Source organism: Typha angustifolia, chromosome 8, assembly GCF_048772165.1.
Source record: "Typha angustifolia cultivar Huaian chromosome 8, ASM4877216v1, whole genome shotgun sequence".
Taxonomy (NCBI): domain Eukaryota; kingdom Viridiplantae; phylum Streptophyta; class Magnoliopsida; order Poales; family Typhaceae; genus Typha; species Typha angustifolia.
This window is the reverse complement of record NC_133246.1, coordinates 11452944-11471272: the sequence shown is the minus strand read 5'-3', so window position 1 is coordinate 11471272 and position 18329 is coordinate 11452944. Positions and strand designations below refer to the sequence as shown.

The 18329-nt window shown below is 36.4% G+C and overlaps 1 protein-coding gene across 1 annotated transcript; it reads right to left on the bottom strand.

Annotated features, from left to right (window-relative positions):
• Positions 1-4906: 4906 nt before the first annotated feature.
• Positions 4907-17632, bottom strand: LOC140765848 (ADP-ribosylation factor 3-like). The gene is made up of 8 exons (XM_073105128.1): positions 17241-17632; positions 17126-17164; positions 16980-17042; positions 15651-15669; positions 14446-14557; positions 12922-12969; positions 10026-10156; positions 4907-5233 (listed from the first exon to the last, which is right to left on the bottom strand). The coding sequence occupies exons 1-8, from the start codon at positions 17341-17343 to the stop codon at positions 5200-5202; spliced, it is 549 nt and encodes a 182-aa protein (XP_072961229.1). The 5' UTR covers positions 17344-17632; the 3' UTR covers positions 4907-5199.
• Positions 17633-18329: the final 697 nt, after the last annotated feature.

The following is an 18329-nucleotide window of genomic DNA, read 5'->3' as shown; positions in this document are numbered from 1 at the left end:
GACAGGCGACGACTCCACCGCGGCTCGGGTTATGCCCGTCAATCCAAGTGGGCTGCGATCAAACAACAGCCTACTAAACCAAAGATTTGGGTGGGCTGGAGATTGCAACCCACCAATCAAATATTTGTGGGTTGTGGTTGGACCCCAGCCCACCAAGGCCTCTCTTATCCTATTGGGTTGGACTTGAGCTAACCCAACACCCAGCCTAGGCCCATTTGGGGTCATTTGGACAGGCTCATTTCTCTATCCCACCTAATTAATTAGCCTAACCATGGAACTCACCCTAGGGACCCTTGACTCATATATATGCCTAAACCTAAATTTTCTAATAAGGTATTAATTCTATTAATTTGCTAACCTTACGTATTGCTTTACTTACATGAATTAATAATATCGAAACTGCGTGGGAGAACTAGAGTACTCTGGAGACCCAAGCGAGTAGAGTTTATACAAGTTTAGAATAATGAAGTTGCAGCTAGTATATCTTCCATGACACTATAGGAATGTTAGTATTAATACATGTATCTAGTGTACCATGATATATCTTGAAAAGCGCAGTTATTGATAATTTACTCATCATGATATTATGAGAATATTAATGTTAACACATGTATTAGTCTAACGATGATCTACATGTATCCTGTATGAAAAACCATTGCATAAATATCTGTTGTGAATATAGAATGTAATGACCATGATGACTATGACATAACTTATACACCCACAAACACTGCACCACTTCCACCTATCATTAGTAGTCAGGTTCTGACCAGGCAGTGCCCCTACTCGCTCAGCCCAGGGTTAATGGTAAAGTGTATTATATATGACTATATTATTAGCGATCTACACCTAAGGTTAAAAGCCTGTGTGGCATTCAGATAATTATACCACATAGTCAGAACTAGATTATGATGATAGTAAGAACATGATTGTGAGGCGGAGATATATCTCTAGCGCTACCCGACAACGCAAGGTTAGGACGTCCCTTGATGAGTTGAGGGCTCTTGACTCTCCCGTTGAGGGTGGTGGCGATGATTTAGATATAGTGAGATATGAGCCCACGACCGGGGTCCTTAGTCTGATAGTTACAAACAATCGGTCACACGCAGTGTCTCCATGTATGTTTGGGTGACATTACTACTAGATGTGTATATATCTCTATATACTATATATATCTTCTCAATGTATAAGATGATGAATGATTATCTAAGCATAACATGTAAATATTATGATTGAGATTTATATGAATAAAAGATTGTATCAAGCTTTATACCTATGTGGACTTATCCTGATATGATTAGGAGTTGGCATGTTCTAGGATAGTGACGTGTAGTCTTTATTGATTGCATTGATTTAGTAACTTATGGTAAGTCATTTAAATAAGCATATTTTATTACTAGCAACTGCACTTGTAATTTTATTGTTATAGATTGTATGGATTCTACTCACTGGACTGTGTGGATACGGGTAGCGAGAAGTAGCTGCCTTTATTTCAGTTATGACTATTTCTATTAATTGTATTGAACCCCTGGCAAGCTAATTTCATCATTTCTCTAGAAGAAAAAATAGTTGTAAGCAATCAAATAAATAGTTGATAAGTTTTATCTATTTCAAACTTAAAAGGCTGAAAGAATAAGCATTTTGTGTGTTTGCCAAGTCTTTCTCCCTTCAAATTCTCCCTTCAAATTCATTAATAGGAAAATAGACTCTTAATTTTTTAAGCAATTAAATAAATTGCTGATAAGTTCAATGTCTTCTTCTTTTATATTTCGTTATTTCCTTTACATTCAATGAGGATATACTCAAACCATATAAAGATTTGTTAAAAGTCTTGAAATGCTTACAGAAAATGTAATACCAGTCTGAATGTCAATTACTCAGTATCTTTGAAATTGAAAAGGAAGACAAATGAAGATAAGCAAGAACAGAGGAAGGTAGAGAGTAACTTCTCAGATTGGTGACTTCCACTAGTAGTAATTCTTCAGCAATGAACATATGGTGACAAATACACACAACTTGGAGAGGAATTCTTAGTTTAATTACCTCTATCATGATATAAGATTATGACAACAAGTCCACTGTGAAGTAGTTTGTGAAAGCAAAGCTCATCATTTGCTCTTAATTAGTCAAGCAAACACCCTCTTCAGCATCCATCTTTATATTGGAACTAATTAATAATTTAATATCACCAAGCCTGAATAGTAGAGCTAATGGAGCACAATATTCAGGTGAGGAGAAAAGAGCAAACATTCCAGAAGCTAATAGAGAAGAATATATCATCAGTTTATCAATAAAATCAGAGACTTTTTCAGCCATAGAAATAAGAAGAAATGATAAGATTGATCAATGACCAAGATCACCAGCCTAGCAATTGCTATAAGCTCTCCTGCACAGCTATTTCAGAAGCAAACAAGAAAAGATATTGTTTTGAACATTAGATGGACAAAATCAATATTAGTGGGGTAAAGGAGATAGAAATATTTGTGCAAACAACAAGTGTTTAAGGAGGAGGATAGGACCAGCATGGCATGTTGGCATATGATTAATACAATCTCCCCTTAGGCTAAGGTTCGATCTCTTCCAATTTCTGATCTGGACTAGATCTGGCATGGAACTTTGAAAATAGATATCGAAATATGTCGCCGTCGGATCGACGTAAAATTTTGATATGTTGCGTCCAGAAAAGATCTTTCCAACAAATCTAGTTTTAGACGAATCGGATATGGGGATCTCAAGATATCGTCCGATTAGTGAATAAAAATCAGGGTAGTCTGTTTTGGATCCATTGATGGAGGCATGTGATCCTAGGTGATGGTGTTTGAAGGTGAACCGGCGTTAATGGGGTGACACCAGTGAAAAGTGGTGGTGGAAAGGTTATGGTTGATGGAAGAGTTAGGGCAAGTGTTGGATAAATCGGAAGGAGGGGGAGAAGAGGGCCACCCCTAAGGGACTAAGGTGATTGGCCGGTCAAGGGAGGTTAGAAGCGGCGTCGCCGTTGAGAGAACGGGAACAAAGAAGACGAAGGAGGCAAGGCAAAACTCAATTCTCAATAATCAATAATAATCTCTGGTTGTCATCCACATCCTTTAGAGGCTAACCAACAACTCAAAATTAACCCTAAACAATACAATTTTCGCCGACTGCGTTCAAACGCGCCCGATCGCGTTCGAACGCACCGAGTTCGCTAATCTCTGGATTTGCGAACGCAATGCAAATGTTCAAACGCGCGATCGAACGCGCTTGTTTTTCATTTCTCTGGATTTGCGAACGCGATGTAAGTGTTCACAGTGCGTTCGAACGCACAATGTACACTCTTCACCCACGTTCACAATCCCGTTCGAACTCACTCCACCCCCGTTCGAACGCGACTTACAGAAAACTTATTTTCATGGAAATTAAACATTAAAACATGAAACAAAAATACTCCTAAAGTGACTCTATGCTTGAGACGACATCGGTGAAGTCCGTATCAATGATAGAAAGTTAGAATCAAGATTTAGCACTAGCTACCTGCAGAATGGCATATAAACAATTGAACTCAACCAAATCACATATAAACACCAAACAACATACATCAAAATATGTCCAAACTAAAACCACTAAAAGAACATTAAAACATGTACTCACTAAATATGTATTTACATCATATCATCACAAGTTTATGGGTCATTTTCACAAAAAAGCAAGTTATATATCTAACAGCCCAGTACATAAAATCGGATGTATACCGATTTTTTTCTTTCTTTCTATGCAATCTAGGATCATGAGAATTAGATGCCTCCTGTACAAATTTTGAACTAGACGGCTCTAGATGGAGATCCCATACCGACGCTATTTCACTACATATATGTTATAGAATATTAGCAAGTATATTATAGCATTATAATATTTAATATAGATCTAACATTCAAAATGTGGCACAAAACATTATTATAAACAGTATATTAATAAATCCATCATAAAAAAATATTTGGGCAAAAAAGTGTGAGAAGGGCAAATTGATCTTTGTTTCAAAAATGGGATGACTCAAGGACACAATATTATATGATAAGTTGAACTTTTCTCTTTGAAAGATTAAACCTCCAACATCTCCAGTCTGATCTCAATTTTGAGACAGGCTGACCATGTGGCTGTTCAACAACAACAACGAGATCTCATTTCTTATTTAAAGGGATGTTCCACTTGGCGTTTCACTTCTGCTGGTAACTTCACTGTCAAATCTTGTTACAACCTGATCGCCTACAAGGGACAGAGATAGCTAGAGACCTCTCTCATTTGGAAGATTACTGTTCCAACAAAGATTTAAGTAGTTTCTACAAATCGTCTACTGAGAGACAGACTACACACAAGAGTGAACCTGATCAACAAAAGGTTTCAGGGCCCAACAACCTGCACCCTTTGTGGAGATGGGTTGGAAACTGTGAACTACTTCATTCACTGCCCTTCATCAAATCTATCATCTGTTCGATCTTCCCTAAACTTGGGATCCTTTCTCGGGCTCTTGGCTAAGCTCATGGAGGGATTTTTTGGAGTAGCTGGATAGCTTCCGAAATCCCCTTTCTAATATAATGTAATCATGCTTATTACATCATATTAGAAACTCATGGCTAAGCTCATGGGTTCCTACCCTTTTTTCCCTCCAAAAATATTAGCAATGAAGGCTTACTACCACTCATATTGGGTCTACTATTCCTGGCACTATATAAAAGCCAAAATAAAAGTGCACTTGGGTGCTTTTTATTCGTTCCAAATTTTACAATCCTAGTTTATTAAACATCTTAATGGCAACTCAAATTGAAATCCGATCAAATTCTGCCTGTCACTTATAGTGAAAAAAAGAGAAACAAAATGAGGTAAAGCATAGGGAATCAATAAAAATGATTACACAAAGGAGACCAAACAGAGATGGTGTAAAAGTAAATCCTCATATCAAGTTGTATAGTAATTTTGCTCATCCTGTCTTGCAAAATGTCCCTGACATGAATTGAGCCTAAACAAATGCGGCATTCTGATATGTTAACCATGACTTTACAGGACTCGAGAACTTCATGTCCGAAAATTACGGGAATCATATTTTACCATCAACTCATGAAAAGATTAAAAAAAAATGGTCCATTTGTATCTTTACCAAAACTATCGTAGATTAAACCTCATCTCTTAATCTGACTGATGCAATTCTGCCTGCTCTCGCTTCACAAATTAGCCTCCTCCAGATTTGAGTGTGTTACTGAGCCTGCATCAGAGAGATCAACTTCTTACATCATTGAGAATTTTCATCTTATTTTACTGTGATACTTGGGTTAATAAAGCATAGGTCTAAAGAGATTCGTGTAGAGCATGATATCATGGGTAAGTTCAACAGCTTAGCTCTCAAATGAAATCCCATGCCATATCTGCCTTGTAGTAAATTTATTGGATAACGTGGAAAAATCACTATGGAATATTGTGCTTCTACAACTTATAGCTCAAGAAATATGATTAAAAATTCATTACCACAAATTGTAAGAACAGGAAATTTAACTAAAAAACAGTTCTGTTGCTGCACCCACTCACTCTGACGTTTTCTACATTTATGAAGCAATGACACAATGCAATAATGATGCTATTTAAAAATATTGCTCTAGTTTACTCAGCAGAAATTTCAGAATAGTTTCTGGGTTCACTTGTGAGAAAGAGAGATACTCTCAAACGTAATATGCTTCAGGACAAACCATATGAGTATTCCTTGTCATAATGTATAGTTTCTACAAGGGAAGCTAATATATCACCTTATGATGTGGCGTAGGGACGAGGAAATATGTCAATACGAAAAAAGATAAGGAGGTATCAATGAGGAAAAAGATAAGGAGGTATCAATGTGGAAAAAGATAAAGAGGTTCCTAAATCCACCCCCCAATAGGACTTCTATTAATCTCTTTATCTGCCTCCAAGTGCATTTTCATATTAGCATAGCTAGGTAGATAGAAAATAACCAATCAGGCAATGGAGGAAAGAAAATCAAACCCACATAAATTTTTGGGGGATAAAGAAATCGTAAAATCCACCACAAAAGAGAGAAGAAGAGAGTAGAAGAAGAGAGATAGGGAAAAGAGATAAATGTAGAATCCTCAACAAAAATATTATTTCTCAAATTTCCATCTTTTTTCTTCTTCTTTTTTCGGAATTTCCATCACCTCTATATATAGAGATAAAGAGATTATATCAAATCACAAATTGATCTTATTCAGATCTTTTCTAATACAATATAATAATATATAACTAAACTACGACTCTTTAACTCGAACTAATAATCAATCTCCTAGCTTTTTAGGAGTTTTAACCAAACTAAACACTTTTAATTTTTTAGATAAAAATACATCCAAAAATAAATAAATAAATAAATAACTAATTCCCATCACCTTATCCTTGAACCATGACAAGAGGAATTTACTAGGGTTGAAGGTAAGTCTTATCCCTTCTATCCAAGAGGTTATGAGTTCAAGTCATTGAAGAAATTTTTTCAAAACTAAGATAAGGTTGCACACATATCCTTCTCAAAAACCCTGCAGGTGGGATCCTCGTGCACTAGGACACCCATCCTTGAACTATGTCAAGGAAATCACTCAGGACCTAGCAATTCAAAGGCGACATGTTCCTCGATCCTACAGATAGTTCCGTGCGACAAACGACGATGGGAGGGGAGGACATCCATCTAAGACGTGTCTCATAGAAGTCGGCCTACCTGGGGGCGAGATTATAACCCCTCCCCTTCTAGCCCTAAAGAGGGCAGGTCAACTCGGAAATCTTAGGCCTCCATGGTGTTCGGATTGTCAAGGGTGGGACACATTTTCAGAAAAATCCCGGAGGAAATCTTAAGAGAAGCTTAAAGATCAAACTAAAGATTGTGCTATGCTTGATCCAAAGGTGTTTGACAAATGCAAAGCCAAATGAAAGCTCTTTCTCTCTCTCTTCAAAAGGTTCCTTGGAAAGGCCGTGGTCCTGGACAAGCAGAAAGCCATTCTAGCCAAGTTATGAAATGATACCTATGAGTTCTCCGTCTCTGACATGGACGAGAGATTTTATATCTTTCGGATTGAGAAGAAAAAGGACCTTTTGTGTGTGCTTACAAATGTGCCATGGACAATAAATAGAAGTGTGATCAACCTCATTAAAAAGCAAAATAACTTTAGACTGTCGTTAGACTACGGCCTTTATTTGGAATCAACTACCCAACCCCCCCAAGGAATATTGGGAACTTGAACTGCTTGTCCCAATAGCAGCCTACTTCGGAAAGCCATTAAGGGTTGATGAGACAACTCTGGACCACTCCAGAAGTTGTTTTGCTAGTGTGAATCGAAGTAGATTTGAGGAAGCCCCTTAAATAGGTAATTCAAGTGAGGGTAGAACCAAGGTTCTATGTATCAGTTCTGGAAGCAGGATTGGCTGCTTGAGAAAATGATACATATGGTCATATTAGCTTGTATCGTCCGTCTACTTCCAACAATTCGAATCAGAATCGGCTGAATCAGTTGAATCAACAAATCCCTTATTGAAATCAACCGATACTTCAATCCATGAGTAAGACCTCAATCCAAGAAACTACACCAAAAGGTGCAATATGAGTCCCTTGCCTTTTACTACATCTACGACCACCAAGGCCACAAGGTAGATACTTGTACCCTAAATGAGAGGAAGCATTCTACGCAAGCAGTGAGAAGGAAGGTACTCGTAATTATAAGATGTCTAATGGAACCAAACCATTAAAATAGAGACCCTGGTTTCGATCTTTAGGCCATGGACCACGGTCCAATGCCACGGAAGGCAAGCTAGAAGAGATTCAATTTGCGGATAGCGCACAGTTGAGGACATAGCAACAACAACAAGATGATGGGAAGATCCAAATTTGCCAATGCTTCTCGTAATCGGGGTGGGCCAAACCCGGTTTGAACCAAACTCGATCTAGGTTTGATGAAAGCTCCTCCAAACAGAAGGAGAGGAGCCCCTAATGCTAATGTGGTCAAGTCTAGAGGTGGACCCAAAGGGCTTCTGACAAACCTAGTTAGGGCACCAATGGATCAGGGCAAGGAAAATGTCGCCTCCACGTGATAATGTTGCCGGTGGGCATGTGAAGGAGGGAAATAAAAGTAAAACTAAAAATCTTGTGGGTCGTAAGGGGAAGGCCGTTCACCTCCCAAAAAATCGCCCATTTTATCCTCTAAAGATTTGAAAGTCAGAGGGGTGGTTTTGAAGGACAACATGGAGAAGGCCACAGGAGAATGTAGCCATAAAGAAGGCATCACCATGCCTAAAGAGGTGAAAACTTCTAATAGGGCTACGCCCAAGGTTGACATGATTAGGGATAAGCCTCATCATGGACTGGGATGTGAAGAGACTGAAACGACTTGCCTCAACAGGGTCTCAGTTCAACTTGGTTATGACTCATCAAAACCCACACGCTCATCTTTTGTCAAAACGACGAAGCCTAAAAAAATTCCCCTTCGGCCCTCTACCCTAAATGGGTCTTTGAGGATGGCTTGGCTAGGGTGTCCTCAATCCATATGTCCAAAAAGGAACCCATACCCTCTCTTTTCCATGTGGTGGCCATGGAGAGTGTGTGCAAGGTCCCTCTGATAGAAGCCTGGGACATGAGGATGGAACCACAGCTATCGATAGTACGACCTTGCGAATCTATGATTACAATGAAGCAAGTGCTAAGAAGTTATAGATAACTACGGACGACACCGATAGTGACAAGTACGGGTGAAGAAGGATTAGATTAACTCCGATCCAACTCACTATCTGATACGTTCCTGGCCAGATTCGAAAAAGAAATTCCTACCCAACCTGGATATGGATTCAAATATAGGTAAGATATTTGGGCAAAAAAACTAGGATAAGAATTCATATACTTGTAGATCTTTTACACAAACCTGAATACGAATACAGAAACAGGTCGAATATAATTTTTTGGATATGGATATGGATATGAATATCTGATATCTATTTACTGCATATATTTTTAATAATTTTCTGTTTTTAGTTTGCTTATTTAGATGGTAAATACTTACGTTGTCATATATGATGTGTTCTATATTGTTTATAGATATTAATTTTGCTAATTTTATATGTATTTGGCAAGCAAGAGATTTTTTTTTTTAAAACTTAGACAATTCTTTTTAACTAGCATGCACATTTGAATTTGATTCCATTTCCCACATATTTTGCCTACAAAATTGCCCAACCAATAGGGCTACAAATTTCTCTAGATTTTATGGTAGGAGTTCTTGGTCAGTTTGAGGGAGCCTGTTCAACCTAAACTGCATAATCTCCTTGCTGGTGATTCTTCTAGTATTTTCAAGCCTAGGAATGTAAAAGATGATTTCACTTTTTAATTCAAATAAACAAAATAGGAGATTGCTCACTGTATGACTTAAGCCTATTTTCAGACTCTGTCATTTGAATTGTGTTTAAGAGTTTCCTTAAACCAGGTAAATGTTCCACTAATCTAGTTTTGTAAAGTTTATACTAAAGCCATATTAGTGTCATCCCTAAACCTGGCACCAAGTTAAACCAGTTTCACAGTAAAGTCACATTACAATTTTGTATTTAATAAGATATCACTTCAATCAACTATCATTCTCTTCTCTCTCTTTCCTCACAAGCCTTTTAATAAAATTATTTAGGTGTACTTTATCCACCCACTAAACGGTATTTTGTTTAACTGACACAAAATATCTCCTAAACTCACTTTTTGTTCTAGTTTAAGGATCACTTTTATACATCAAATCAAAAGTACTGATGCTACCACTGACCCGGATCACAACAAAAAAATCAATTTCCCTAAATCCATTTAAGGTACTACATTCAAAGTTAAGAAATGAGAGTAGACTAACCAGGTTTTGAAGCTAACCTATATTCAATACCACCTTAATATTTTCATAGAAGTTGCAAAGTGGAGCCAAAAATAAACCATATTGCTGTTCTAAGAATCTCTGACATTTCCCTTAATTTAACTAGGTACAAACTGAAATTACTTGAACACGTACCAATCCAAGCCTTCAAAAAGCCCCTCTCCTTTTATAGCTGAAGTTTTAAAAATGGCCCACTGACGATTTTTGATCTTGTGAAGTTCTAACGATTCTGTTATGGCAGCATCATCAATCGCACCTGGAAGGTCCTGCACAACAAAGCACAACCACAGTCCAAGATAAAAGTTTAGCTCAAAGTGGTTGATACAGGTCATTGGTACATAAGATAAGAAAGGGTACTTGATAAAGAACTTCAAAATAAGAGAATCACATTACATAGTAACAAATTATGATTGAAGAGATTATCAAAGGCCTGCAATGGCAAAGATAGCTGGAAATGCAAGCAACAGAAGAAAAATGTACCGTTGACCAAATTAACAACTGAAGTTTGCAGAAAAGTGAATGCACTGAAATCAACATGTAGAGAAAGACTGTGTTTCAAGTATCCATGTACAGGTCGCACTTTGGAGGATGTTAGTGTTCTAAGGGAAATGGAATAACCAGTATGCATTCAACCAAAGTTGGAGAATACAAAGTGGCTTTTATGCAGAGCATGAAAGCAGTCTGCAGTTAGATGTTATTCACAATAATGATGGCCCTCTCTTCAAAGTATGCTTAGCTCTTCCCCACTTCAATGGGTACTTCTCATCTTCCTTTCAGATTAACAAGTGACCTTAGCTAGTAATGCATTCGCCCCTCTGCTCTAACAAAAAATCAACTGTACAAAATCCTTAAGCTAGCAAAATTTGGATTTACATATTTCCAAGGAGTAAACTGGATTTAGGACCTGCAACATATCAAGCTTACAGATGTCATTAAAAAGAATTCTGTCAAAGTATTATGATGAGTAGTGACAAAAAAGGATGGCGTAAAAGCAAGCGCATGTACTTTCTATATAAGGATTTTTCCTTTGTGAACTCTGCTTATAAATTTATTGGAATTTATGTCTTGTCTTTCCAATATTTTAAATTCCATCCTTACATTTTTTTTTTCAAAGAAAGAAAAAACACTGAATTCTACTCAGTTTTTTTTTTTCTGGATATTTAATGATAAATCTAAGGGTAGCTTAGGGTTTTTTTCAGAGCTTTAATGGAAGATGCAGAGATCAAATTAATAATAGTGAAAAGACGGTATGAATCAAATTAAACACATATGCAGGTTGAAGTGCAAAATGAGAAATGCCTTCTAACTTAAATGACAAATATAGACTAGTTTCATTGCTCTCCACTGCCAAACACAAGACTTGTTTATATGAATATTGTTAGCATTTCATTTAATTTAACCTGTTTTAATCAATTGGTGTATTGGTAATAAATTAACCTGTTTTAATCAATTGGTGTACTGGTAATAAATTTAACTTGTTTTAATCAATTGTTGTATTGGTAATATTAGTACTATATATATATCTTGTCACTTTTGCTCAATGATGGCTATGCCGGCAGCGTATCGACACATGGCAACTAGTGTGCCGCACGGCACCCCTCATAGTAGCTTCGCCGCTCTCGTCAGATTCGCAACTTAAGTTTTTATTTAACTCGATCCGATACGATCCATCTCACCATTTCTTCCTCCTCGGTCTAGGGCCCCCAACACGAGCGACACACGTGAATAAGCACAAGGTCGGCGGCGGCGGTGGCGAACCCATTCTCTCTTACTTTTTCTTTCCCTCTCTTGCGACACGTGCCATCCCATGTCACTGGTAGTTAGCACAATCAGTGCTTGTGGCATGGCCATCTTTGCTTTTGCTAACAATGATGAAGATGCTCCTTATATATTTTAACAACAAAAGCAAAGTAAACTATTAAGTATGCATGTAGTCAATCATACAGTAGCATCTCATATAAAATTACTAGACATGATCAATATAAAATTTCCATCAGCAAAGAGCGACCAACTGAGCAGGGTTGTATCATTTAAAATTTCTTCCTCTAGGTTACCAGCATCAGCGATAATTTCTTGATAAAAATTATGTCCTTATCTCAGCACTACTGCTGCTTTGCAATCTCCTATCAAAGATTAATTAGAGTAAAGTTGCCACTGTTATATATGTTACAACATCACCCTCCTTGCAGCACCGATCACAATTGTTCCAATTCCCTATCACAAATTTAAGATTCTTCAAAAAAATTAAGTAGAAACTAGAAATGACATCATTGTATTAAGCAATTAATTATGATGCACAAGTCCTTAGATGCTCCTTCCTTTCTAGACCTTCATAGGATGTGTGCCATTCTCTCATTGCCCGTTCATTCCTAAGTGAGTACTAACTATAAGCATAATTTTTCTCCTAAGTTTTGCCTAAATTATTTGGTTTTCCCACTAGAGTCATATATACTGATGATAATCAGATAAGCACGTATTTGCTTCTTAAAACTTGCTTGAATCCCATCATAAAATAGTGTGTTTCAATTTTACTTGTATTTCCAGCAGAAAAGCAGTTTGCATACCCAACTTCATATTCAACTAATCCCAACAAAAGCATACAACAAATAGCAATGAGATTCTTTATCTAATCACTTAAGATACGCTTAGTCACAGGAGTTGATATACCTACTACAGTTATATATCTCATATTTCCCTTCCACTAAGCTATTTGGGTATCCACCCTAATTTCTTGCATCTAAAGCAAGTCAAGGCCTTCCTCTAGCTTGAGTACGCTAGCCACCTTACTATTTCAACAGCTAAATCATCCAACAAAAGTTTAAACTGGTACATTAACACAACCAATAATTTCTGCTATGAACTAATGACTGCAACTCTTTTTGCCGAACTTTGGTGAACATGAACCAGCTTATTATGCTATCAATAATAATATGTCTTTCAACAATATGTTTACCTGAAATATCAAAATGTTTGTGAGTTTGGCAGTAAGAAAAGTTTAAAATGAGAGAAATATTAAGAGTTATCATTTTACCTGCTTATTTGCGTACACAAGGACAACTGCACCTTTTAACTCATCCTCCTGTCAGGTGAAAGGTGCACAAGCAAATTAATTTCAGCACTAAACATTTGGAAGACAAAAAAAAAAAAAAAAAAAAAAACAGGTGATAATAATCGAACAATTAATTCTTCTCAAAAAGATGGCTGAACCAATAACACATATAATGGTCTGAAAATCACTTCACTGGCCCGTCCAAACAACCAACCACACAATTACAGACTTACATGATCCAAAATCTTGAGTGCTAAACTATTAAAAAAAATGGCAAATAAGAGAGACTTGTAAGACAAAAATAATGAGTTGAAATTATTGAAGTTTTCAATATCAGAAAAGGGGGAAAGGAAAGATCAAGAAAATATACAGCAGGCCTTCTACTTGTAGCAAAAATGAAAGGTACTTGGAAATTGAACAACTTTTCTATTACATATTACTTGACACTAATAGAAAGGTTCTTCAAATTTCACAAATTGAATAATTGGATCATGTCGAACAGTTACCTGAAATTTGAGGGAGAGTGATGTTAGACAAAACAAATAGAGAAAGAGAGAGAATATTGGACCAAAAATGAGAGATAATAGAGGGAAGAAGCCTTCGAGTCACTCCAAATCCTCTGAGCTCACTCTGGAGTCCGGGAGAGAAAAGGGCCTCAAGCAAACTGATAAGGGTGGAGCATCACTAGTTGATAGCTCCTGTATGCTAGTAGCTACATTATTCTCCCTTCTTAAGGACACCCTTACATCAATGGAGGAGGAGATAAATATATGGAAGAAAAAAAAATTATAAGGAAGAAAGTAAATTTTCACAATGATGTCTTCATTTTTCTGCTTCTGCATGGATCTTCATGTCGAAGTACTTTATCAAGCTCCCTTGATCTGTTCCACAATCTTTCGGCATTTCCTTCCATATCCTCATTCTTTTTCTCTTTCCATCTTATAGAGTATCATCTAAGATATATTCAGCTACTGAATTACACACTCGATCAGTTCTTATTTTCTTCTTTTGACAGATCTTGATTGGAAACTTCCTTTCGTTGCCTTTGAGCATATCATGTTTTCAGCTCAGGAACGTAATCCCAGATACAGGGTTTACTTCTTGCTACATATACATATCCAGAATTACGTATATGCCTGTATGGTATTGGTGAGGTGGAGGAAATCAATGATTTTAAATTTCCTAGATTGGCAAGTGTTACCATATGGAATGTTCTCAAATGATCTGCTAAAATTTATCAAATAACAGTTCGATTTTATCTTGTTTGACTCCACATTCTAATTCCCCATTCTAGACAGAGTCAGTATTTATGTTGTTGGTCATAAGGTACAACATAATAATGCAACATACTGCCAACAATTTTGCCTGGCAAGCACTAGCAATCAAGTGGTATCTCCAATTCTCCACTAATACTAAAAAGAACCTTACGTGACGGAGCTAAGTAGCTAACAAATTATAAGCAGTTAAGCACTATTATGCTGTTATTATACTTTATTGCCTATGTACCTCTAAAAGAGCATGAAACTCCTCCTTTGCAGTAACCAACCTATCAGTGTCACTTGAATCAACAACATAGATAATGGCTTGGGTGTTAGGAAAGTAGCATCTCCAATATGGCCTGCGCAAGTACATTAACAAGAACGATGTTCATGGGATTAAGAATCAGCAATAGTACCAACAAAACCCAACTTATGAATGCTATGATGTACAAAAAGACGACAGGAAAGAAACAAAATATTAAGCCATAAGAGTTTACGATAAAACATTAATAAAGCTTCAGCTTTATAAAGCAAGTTATGTGCTTGTATATCAGATCAAACAAGATTACATCTGGAAAATAATACTAGGTTACATATCATAATGCATGGGTTACGACCCAATGATTCAGCACATTTCTTACTTTCTTCTTGGACTATCAATATATTAATCAAGGATTGTTGTGCCAATAGGAACATGAGTACCATGGATAAATGTGCCCGGTTATTACCAGCGTTAGCACGGGTTCCTTTGGAATTTATTCCATACTAAAATCCTCCAGATAAAAGTTTCCAACAATACTCGGTGAAAATATGCAACTGGCCAATGGTTGTCACAAAATATTACAGTCCAAACAGGCTTCCATACCACACTATTAGGAGCACACAGGGATGATGCATAGGTGAAACTTTGAAAGCAATATTACAATCTAAAATTCTAAATTACCTTCATATCTCAGAATATGCCAACTTTGCACAAGTGATTTCAAAGTGCTAATCTTTACACGGCATGAGGAAGAAGGATGTTTGTGCCAATAAATCCTCAGGAACTTCAAAGTTCTTTCTTTCTTGTACAAAGTAAAAATGATTGAGCAACATTGCTAGAAGAATAATATCAATCACAAAATGCTCATGCCATTTTTTAGCAAGAAGTGTGTTATGGTTAGAGCTAAAGATGGCATATGTCCCCCTACTTTGAGATACATGAGTTCAGGCTTGGAGGATATCTTTTGGCTGTATCAGTGAATATATTATATATGTCATGCTAATCATGTTTTTCAGCTTTTACATAAGAAAGGAGAAAATATCATCCAATTTGCAAGCAAAGGAGATCATCTAGTAGGAAATTTACTTGCAACACAAAGCAACATTCGTTTATCTCTTTTTCTGCTAAGGGTGAAGAGAATGGCAACAAGCATGATGCATTTTACCACTATATTGGTATAAAGGAGGTACCTGATACTTGTTTGCCCACCTGTTTCACAAAATAAAAAGTTCATTAAACATATAAGTATAAAAACTAGAGTAGTGCTTTAGAAAAGCTTAAGAAACAAAATAATTAGCAGAAAATAGTACATTGATTATTATTATTATTAATTTAGTTCATCTCTAACAAATGCACTCCAAATGAGTCTTTTGACAATGGAGAAGGGGACAGCACATCGGCACACCTCCTCATATTGGTAAGGTCTTACAATCCTATTCTCATTGAACAAATGTAGGACTAATTAAAAAAAAAAATTAAGCTTCCCCATCATGTGAAATCTTTAAAAAAAATGAAGGGAGAAAATAGATGGAGATTTTGTTTCCTCTTTTGCCATATCATTAGTCAATCTTAGGTTTGAGTATCTTAGTATTTATATTAGAAAATCCAGTATCCAGCCTATCTTTCTTCATAAGAAGTCATACTCGTAATTTGCAAAATCCTCTACCTTCTTCAGTATCCAACTGTCACAAACTACAAATCAATCAACTGAGACAACTCTACAGATTTTATGTGAAGCCAGTTGGAAGAAAAGTGAAAAGGAAAATATCTAGAGGTACTGCACTTGATCTCTGTTCTGTTTAGAGTATGTTTCATTGATAGGAAGTGGAAGAAAAAAAATGCTTTTCAGTGAAAGTTTCTAGAGAAGTCGCATTCTAGAAAAAATTATGACTTCCTAGTGTTTGGCAATGTTTGGTGGGAAATAATTATGGATTATGTTCACATACAATATCCAGGAAGTGCCACTCTTTTTAGGAGAGAGTCAATTGAGCCAAAAACAGGAAAGTTTGATGGTTTTGAGGAGGTGCAGAAATTAACTTTTCCAATCCAATTTCTCAATCCAAACAATAAGAAGTAGAACAGTTTAAGAAAGTTGTCACTTTCCTCTGTTGCTTCCTATCAACCAAACACACCATTAGAGATGGCACATAATTGCCTCTTAAGGGACGACACTTCTGAAATCACTAATCAAGAAGCCACATATTATTTATTAACAGCTCAAAAAGTTCAATGTCCTTGACAAGCAACCATAAGAAGAACGAGAAATTTTTATATCATCACTTGTTTCTTAGAATTGCGCCAACTTCTTCATTAGATAACACATAAAATAGTTGCTAACAGCCAGCAGTCCTACAACAATAAAGCTAGAAGTACGAATGTATAGCTTAGCAAGCAATTGCTCAGGAGATTTAAGTCATCTACCCAAATAAAGCTACTCATTTGAAAACCAAACTCACTTCTCCAACAAAATAATGCGACAAAGAAGGTAACTTATATGTAGAAAAAGCATATCAACATACCCAGATCCCAAACTTGGAACTTTATATTGTTGTACTGCACTGTTTCCACATTAAACCCGATCGCTGGAAGTAACCAACAAGATGTAAGAAGCAGCAATCGACAGAAAATAATACAAAATGATTGAGAAAATGGATAAGATACCCACTTGGGATTGTGGACACCACTTCCCCCATCTGAAGCCGATCTGAACACACGAAACAAGATTAACACCGACAGATCCAAAACGACCAAAAGGCAAAAGCATAGGGTAAAGGAGATACACAGGATTGTAGTTTTCCCAGCATTGTCGAGGCCGAGAACAAGGATTCGGGCCTCGCGATTCCCGAAGAGCGACGAGAGCATCCGTGTGAACAGGATGCCCATGGTTCCGCTGCACCAAGATCAGATCCAACCGCTCAAATTATCCTCGAACAAGCCCAGATCCGAGGCCGGTAAAGCCTAATATTGTAGATTGTTAAGGGATTGTTCGAGATCTAAGAGAGAGATATAGATATTCCACTTCTTGCTGGTGGAGAGTTTCTGATGGAAGAAACAATAGGAGACAAGTAATTCCAGTTCGTAATTTATTCAAACGCTTTGCCTACAAAAGAAATATATACGAAGATTTTGCATTGCTTTCCGACCCCCTTCTTTATCTTTCCCTTCCTATAATCCTATCTAAACCGCCTGAGTACCTATTTAACCCAAGTTTAAAGTGAGGGTTTTACCTTAAAAACCCGAGATTTAGTGTCCACTTCCTCCAGTTTTATATTTCAATTACAAATTCTTTCTATTTCACTGGCTTTTAACCAATTCACTACTTATCTTTTACATTTAATATAACACAGTGAGATAATATATTATATTCTCAATTCATACACAAAATATAGATTATTTTAAATTAAAACTTTTCCATATTAGATGAAACTATATTTTGAGTTTTTCCTCCTTGTTCCCTATCTCCTCCTTATCATTTAAAAAAAAATTGCAGGGCAATTTTTGAAGTCTTTATTCTATCTCCCTACACGATAGCATTCGGATCTTTCCGATATAAACTCTAATCAATATTATTTTATATGCATTGAAAAGTTTATTTAATTATCTATAACTTCATCTCTTATGATTATTTTTCAAATTCAACGGGTTCAGAGGTTTAAAATTTATATTTGCTATTTTAAATAATAAAATTATCATTTATTCACTCTTTTTATCGTATCTTTTTCATATTAACTACCAAATTTCGTAAAGTTGGTAATTATTCACTTACTCCTCAAAATCATGAGGTCACAAGGTCTACTTTAAATCCAAACAATTATTATAAAAAAAATTATTTAATAGTTTGGTGGCTCACGTCAATTGATGGCTCAGTA